Genomic DNA, 7,939 nt, shown 5'->3' on the forward strand with positions numbered 1-7,939 from the left:
TATACCGCGTTGAGAATTTAATGTCGGACGTTTCGGCAAATTGAGACCTTAGTGCCGTTTGACGGTTCTTGTATTTATACAGAACACGATACTGGTACGTCACGAGTGCGGGGAGTAGGCAGATTGAGACCCCGAACTCGTACGGAACTTTTTAATTCTTGTAACATTTCATTTAGTTCTTGGATATTATCTGTTATTAAAACTATGTCATCTGCAAACCTTAAACGGTTTTAGTATGAGTCAAATGCTTTTTGAAAATCCACAAACGCCATTTGAATTGGAACATTATACTCGGTAGATTTTTTTATTTCGTAGGTTGGTAGAAGACAAGCATTTAGGCGGTTGGTTATAATTTTGACTAGTAATTTATACAGATGTAATTTTTACAGATACGTAGTAAGGATATTGGTGGACAATTCTCGATTTTTGCTTTGTTTCCTTTTTTAAATAGTGAAATGACTTCAGAATTGTACCATTCTTGAGGTACCTTTTATTCGTCGATTACTTTATTAAATAAAATATTTAATACTTGTTCTATTCCATACAAAAAGTACGATTATTGGAGACTCTCTTGTAGTTTGTGTATTGTTTTTTGGATCCATTCTGGTGGATTGAAGTTATACGTATAAATATATAAAATAGAATTTCAAAACTAATTTAAATAATACTTTAAAAGTTTATTTAATAATATAACAAGATTGAGCGAAAAATAAAATATTATATAAATAACAAAATAAAAAATGCATTAAAATAACTCTTCTATTATAAATGAAGGAATGAAGAACAAAAATCATAAACTGCATGTAAAAATGTAATATAAATGTGAAATTTTCACCGAAGTAGAAGTTCTAGACTAAAAAATGAATATAAATTAGACATTCAGGTATCCAGGAGCCAATGCACGTAGATTAAAGATAGTCCAGTTATCAGAGACAAAAATACCACTACACTCAACAAATCATACAAACAAGCAGAATTTTGCTGAGAATTTTTGGCCACCAAAAAAGATACAAAGAAGTTTGATACTCCTGACTCCGGGACTAAAAACATCGAATTACTAAGAATCTTACTTATCTTACTAAGAATCTTAATCTTAGTTGTAAAAAAATGTTTCAGACTAAAAGTGTAGATGAGAGCGTTTTGAATAAAATTGTTTATTTATTAGCACTTTTCCCACTCATCATAGCAGAAAAAACCGTTCTCCCATAAACAACGCTTGGAGCGGCCGGCGATATTGACCGGCAGTTACGCGGCACAAATCAATTTTAAATAAAATTTGTATTAACTTGACGGTAAAAAGACGATATCTTTTAATCGGTATCCTATCGACAAACATCAAAATACGTTTAAAAGTCGAAGGGTACGGTTTTTGTACGAAACTTTTATTGACCCTTAACTCTGAAATGTCCCTTATTAGAGCCTAATCCTAAAAATGTTTAACATAAAATTTCGATTTTAAGTGTTGACAACAAATCTGAGGCATTTGAAGTATGCCTAAAAAACGCTGAATTTAAACTTTTACATTACAAATGATCTAAATCGGTTAAAGCAACTTTTTTTGATTGCACAAGTAAGTTTTTCGAAACTACACAACTTTGTGCTAAGAAACATTTTTGTTCAAAATTATCTCAGCTACATTTCTTGTTTAACATTTTTTTCTACGGCGTATAGACTCTAGGTAAATTGATGCCCCAACCCTAAGGGTTTGAGGGGAAAACCCTGGGGTAGGAGTGGCAATTTTTTGCATCTTTTTTAAGGTAAACAAATTGACATTCTCAGCAAAATTTAGTTCTTCCCGTTTTTAGAGATCAAGTCTCTGACGACTGGATTAAGATGATAAATTTGGTACGCTACATACCGAATGCTAAGAACAGAAATAGTAAATAATCAACTTATAATAAAAATGTTACTAAACAGAACAAATTGCTGTCTATAGAAAATTTGAGTACTTGTACTAAATGTTATTATAGATAATATAGAAAACTTTTAAGTTAAAAGTTTAAATTAAAAATTTTTCCAAATATTTATTCATAAATTATTTAAAACTACTAATCAACTTTACTCGTCTCATCGTTATTATTTCCCTTACAACCATGTCTAAGAATAGCAACTTCTCATTAAAGATTTCAATTAGAATTTACAAGAGAAGGAATACTCCAACAAGCTTCAAACTTCGTTAAAAGTTATTATTAAAACGAGAGAAGATCCAAATTAGCGAAGGGTAGTTAATTGGTTTTTATTTTGCCTTTGTTTAAAAAGGACTAACTAGATATTTATACAAATCTAGATGAAATCTGAGAGATAAAACAATTTCTCATTAGAAATAAACCTCAGAAATAATAAACCTCGAGTTAAACAATAACAGATGGGCAATGGTATACAAACAATATTAAATTATGCTTAGGTGCTGTTATTTTAAAAAGTGTGAAGTAATGGAAGGAATAAAGGAAATATACGACATGTTTAACTTAGACAAAATGGTTAAACCCGCAGCAGATTTTTACAGAGATAAGAAAGCTATATAGATGATAAGGATGCCTATAGAAGCGAATATGAATACCTAGAGGAAATACGCAGAAGGAACAAAAAATATAAACGCCAGAATTTCAACGATGTCGTCGAGGGAAGAAAGGACCTTCTATTATACTTTATAAAATGTGAAATTCCAAACATAGAACTAAAGACTAGATATCTAGAACTAAAAACTTTGGACAGAATTTCTAAAATGAATAGAAAATAAAAGAACAAAATACTTCACATCGGTATGTAATACGGTTAAAGTTCCTCAAGATAGGCTTAAATTAACATTTATAATTTTATCAAAATCACCTAACGTGAAAACATGTGAAAATGAGAGAATTATGGTAAGGATATCTTTGTGAAAAAGGATAACATTTCTGTAGGAGACTGGGCTCTTGCGTTTGTGGTACGTGGTGTACCAGCGTTCTTGTAAAATTTCCGGAGTAGAAATCGACACATCAAACAGCAGTTAAAATGTAATTTTGATTAAAATGGATTGTGGCTTATTCCTATATAATCATGATAGGTATATAACTTTAATATGCCACAAGAAAACAGTTTCAGAATAATTTATTTTCATGTTATAATCTCTTAGACTTAGGCGGTTTGGCAGTTCTTAGGATTGTGAATGTCTGTTGCCTAATTTGTTTTTTTTCTCGTCGATGGTATATGTGGCGGACTCCATCTGGGCAATAATATTGTAAGTTGGAATTTTTGTTTGAACTATTGCAAAGTTGAAACCTTTTTTCCTTAGTGAGATATCTCAGGTCCTGACGATTAATAGGTGGATAAATTTTAAATAACGATTATTGTTACCTGCATGTTTTTTAAGTTTAGTTTAGTTTGTAGATTATTATTAAATTTTTTAATCAGTCTTTGGGATATAAATACGAGATTTATTTCGGTGCGTGAGTGTAATAATTTGTCCCTGATTTTTAAGGCAAACTTTTCCATTTGTTAGTTTAATTTTAAGAGTGCATATTATAAAAGATATTTCATTTCATGTCATTAAGCGATTTACTGACTTTAGTGTGTGACTCTTGTGTTAGTGTGATTCGAGCCAAGATTCGAGTGAAAGTTTGTAGTACGTTAGTGTCACGCTATGTTTAAAGACAAATAAGCTCCCAGAATAAGTTGTTCTTTTTTTTCTCTAACTTTTTCGATCAACTTGATAATTTCATCTGTCTCCTCCGCGTAGAAATTTATGATGTTAATGCAGGTTATTCACGGATTTAAGAATATATTTTGCTATTTTTGCATCTGTTTCCTCATTGGGTGTTTATTTCTCGTATATTAGCAGATGTTTGCAGACGTTTTGCCAAACTCATATTTGCCATTTCCAGTGCGTCTTTTTGCAAGGTAGGATTAAAGATGCCGCGGTTGTGATTCATCATATTAATGTATCAGTTTTTATCCAACACAATAAAATTTATTTACCTTTTGATTTGAGTTTAATTAATGTTTTGTTTATTTCTATGAATATATGTTTGAAAGCAATTTATTTAAAAAACTTTTGCTATCTACAAGTATTGTAGAGCTTTGTAAACTGAAGTTTAATAGGTATACAATATTCTAGCGATTTTTTAAAAGAGAGAGCTAAAACGCATTTTTAATTGAAATTGTTGTTTATTCCTTCGCTATCAGATATCCAACGGTGTATACATTAGGGTAGCTCCCCCATATACCAGTGTACTTATATATGCGGATACAAAATTTATGTTGTGTTGGGAATCTTGTATTACGTTTTAGCTGTTATTTTACTATCTGATATGGATTAAAAAATAGGCAAAATGTAAGACAGTGCGCACTTCCTCCAAAATTGCTGGAGTCGCCTAACAAACGATCGAAACGATTAAAGCCAATTAGTTGAAATTAGCTGTTGTTTTCAGCGGTTGCACGTAGTCTTTCGGGTTCGTAATGTGTGATACTTCAAGTGCAGAAGAACCATTTCAGGACTCAGGGTCGGAGTACCTACCTTCCAATCACCATTCATTAGATGAAAATGATAGCAGGAGCAGAATCTCTGATGATGAAGAACAGCAACCAGTTATCATGGAAGAATTAAGTATTATATTAGACCTATTTAAGGTAAATACTTTTAAATTATTTATATATCTTTGTTATTTTTTTACCTTTTAGGACTACAGAATATCAAATTTTATACCCCTCAAACCACTTTACAATGGGGTTTATCCAGCAGTAGTTCAATCGACCAAATGAAAAATACTGAAAAATGTTTTAAGGCATTTATGTCAAAAAAAAAATGTAAAACGGCTCTGTGACTTGATAAATGAAAGGGCTGGATAGTATTTGATAGAGAAAAGTACTTAATAAATTAAATCAATTGTATGGAAAAGCGGTTCTGTTATGTTCACAGTAGACCATATCCTTAATACAGAGCATCTAACTATGACAGAAAAGGTCGTCGTTTCATTGTTTCAATCTTTGCTAGACGGGGAAACAGAAATTTTCCTCAATAACTGATAAGGGAAAGTAGCCTAATTTCGGATACCATTTACAATTAGTGTCATATTTTTCACCTAATAACACATTTTAAACTTTTATCTACTCAAGAGTACTTGCAGAGTAATATAGAAACTAATTTTATTATCATAGACAATTTATTGAAAATCTTTTTTACAAAAAATATTGTTCAATAAAATTAGTGCTTTTGTATGTCAAAAATTTTAGGGCTCCTAATTTCGGATACCCTATCCGAAATTAAGACACCATTTTGTTCATCATAAGAATAGTTACACATCTTGACAAAAGTCGCAAATATAGGTTTTCTTCTTATCAGCATTGGCGCACATCTCATGACACCACTTGAAGCACTTTATACACCTTATCCACTTCTCACCGTGTGTATCTTCGGAATATAAACTGTCACAAAACATACATTCTGTGTCTCCATCTTCATCGTCTACATCCATATCAGAATCATCATCCAAAATAAGGTCATCACCAGGATGTGAAGTGTCACTACTACTCGATTCAATTTTTTTCTTTTGCTTTTTTTGGCGTGGAGTTTTTTTTCTGTTGACTTGATTTAATTCGTTGCTTATTTTTGGTTTCTTTTCTTTCAAAGACTTTTTTCTTTCTTGTTCGGCTACACTTCGTTCAAGTTCATCTTTATAAGGTGTACTAGTTATTATCCAACTAGAACCTTTTCGAGGATTTTTTTGTTTGTTTGTTTGTGAGGTATAACTGCAAGAAGGCAGTGGACTAATATCCTCAGCTCTTATCATAGTTGCCGTAGTTTCAGTTGCATTTCCATTGGATGATTTATTTGTTAAGTTATGTTTTGGAGGTGTTCTTTCGATAATGCTTTGTGGTTCTGGTCTTGACTGACCAGGAAGTCTTGTTGGTAATACTTCCCCATGATTTTGATTTATGGGTGGTGGTGTTCTTTCTCTTTGTCTCTCCATTATAAAATCGTGATCAGAAAAGTTATTTTTATTAAAAGGATATATTCCAGATTTGCGAAAACCATTCGCGGAAATTTCTGCAGTAGCACTTTTCAAATATGCCGGGCACATAAGCTTACAAATTTGATACGAGTTTATGGTGCGTCCAGGATTTTGCCTTAACCACATCTCAATTTGTTGCGAATAATACGTTTTAAATGGTGACATAAAAGACAAATCTAGAGGTTGTAGTTTGTGTGAACTGTGCGGCGGGATACACAAAATTGTAACGAAATTTGCACGTCCTGCTTCTATCACATCTATATTTCTTGTGTGGCTGTAGTGACCATCAATAATAAGCAGCACTGGGTCTTCACGGGATGGTTTCACGTGAGCTACGAAATGCTGTAGCCATTGGGAAAAAATGTGCTGCTGAATCCAACCTGATGGATGGCAAGCTGCAATAGAGCCAGGCGGCGATCCATCTAATAATTCCACTTTCATGTTCTTTCTTGGAAACACGAATAATGGAGGGACAAACCCACCAGCAGCATTCATACAAAATACAACAGTAACTAATGCGCCTCTTTCAGTCGCGGTAACAGATCCAACCTGTTTTTTTCCTTTTAATGTTATAACACGAGTATTCTTGGACTGAACCGTTGTTATGCCGCTTTCATCAACGTTATAAACTCTTGCGGGGTTGAAGTTAACTTTTTCCATTGACGTTTCTAAAAGATCATAGAATCTGCTGACATTTTCTGGGGTAAATCCCTTAATTCGGGCTTTCGAGATTCCTTGTGGTTTTCTAAGGGACAAAACTGCGTTTCGCCTCATAAATCCCCTTAACCATTTTTTACCGGCAGATTCGGCATGGGCAAATGGATGACGAAGACCATTTCGTAAAGCTATTTGATATGCAAGTCTCTTGATATCAGCGGTCCCAATTCCGTAAAATCGCCGGTCCATTTCTAGGCAATACGAGACTAAATCTGCTTCCATTTCTGCAGAAAGTACTGGTCTTCTTCCAATTTTAACAGCAACCAACTGCTCCGGAGTTTTATTTTCTTGCTTAACATAATCTTCCAGAGTTGATTTCGGAACAGCAAATAACTTCGAGGCTTTAAGATACCCCATTTCCTTTCCCCTGACGGCACGGATAGCACGTATCATTCGGTCTGGATCCCATTGTTTATGTTTTTTACTTGTTTTTGGCATTTTCTTCTGAAAAGAAACAAAAGTTTTTATGCTAACATGATCATCAATTTAAGGTTCCTAATTTCGGATATCCGAAATTATGGGACTTGTACTATCCGAAATTAGGAATTTTTTATTTTTAAGGTTAGGGCTCTCTAATTTATATGTGATTAAAATCTGCTTTAAATTAGTAGCAAAATCAAATAAAACAGGTTTCTAGCTTACCCCTGCCAAAAGATCAAACTTCAAACAGGAATAAAAACACGAAAAAATAGGCTTTGAAATACGACCGAAAAAAAACTGCACAATAACGTTTGGTGGTTTCGGCACTGCCATCTAACGGGGAGCAGCTCTACTACCTAAACAATTTAAGATAATGTTCTCTGTGGTATTCAGCGTGACATACGTATAGGTTTCTGTTCGCAAATAAAGAAACTTTTTTAGATACACCGCTATCCGAAATTAAGACACTATCCGAAATTGGGCTACTTTCCTCTACATCATGTCATTACGCTTAGCTGATTTTCTCCTTCGACGGAATACTTATGTTAATGGTACGATTCGTGTCAACATAGAAGTGCCAAAAGAGATCACCCAAATTCCACTTGAGGCATTTTAATCTTGTTTATTAAAATGGCCGACATTTTTATGGTACATTTCAAAGATAACAGGGACTTGTATGTGCTAACTACAAAACTTACAGCAAAATTTATCGAAAAAGAACGTTATCAAGCTAGATCCAGCAAGAATATATCAGTCCGAAAACCTGTAGTGGTTGAACACTTCAACCAAAATATGAAAGCAGTTGATGCTAT

The 7,939-nt window shown here is 33.3% G+C and overlaps 1 protein-coding gene across 1 annotated transcript; it reads right to left on the reverse strand.

Moving 5' to 3' along the window:
- Window positions 1-5,273: 5,273 nt before the first annotated feature.
- On the reverse strand, window positions 5,274-7,599 carry LOC140442350 (uncharacterized). The gene is made up of 2 exons (XM_072533426.1): window positions 7,350-7,599; window positions 5,274-7,151 (listed from the first exon to the last, which is right to left on the reverse strand). Exons 1-2 carry the CDS (start codon window positions 7,458-7,460, stop codon window positions 5,274-5,276), a joined length of 1,989 nt encoding a protein of 662 aa, XP_072389527.1. The 5' UTR covers window positions 7,461-7,599.
- Between the last annotated feature and the right edge of the window lie 340 nt (window positions 7,600-7,939).

The sequence above is a fragment of the Diabrotica undecimpunctata genome, chromosome 1 (assembly GCF_040954645.1).
Source record: "Diabrotica undecimpunctata isolate CICGRU chromosome 1, icDiaUnde3, whole genome shotgun sequence".
NCBI lineage: Eukaryota > Metazoa > Arthropoda > Insecta > Coleoptera > Chrysomelidae > Diabrotica > Diabrotica undecimpunctata.

What these genes read in the sequence shown, in the direction of transcription:
- LOC140442350 (XM_072533426.1), bottom strand. Translation starts at nt 7,460, where the DNA reads ATGGCAGTGCCGAAACCACCAAACGTTATTGTGCAGTTTTTTTTCGGT. An exon ending in AGTTTGATCTTTTGGCAGGG is followed by an intron (nt 7,152 to 7,349) that starts GTAAGCTAGAAA and finishes GTTTCTTTTCAG; the next exon opens with AAGAAAATGCCAAAAACAAG.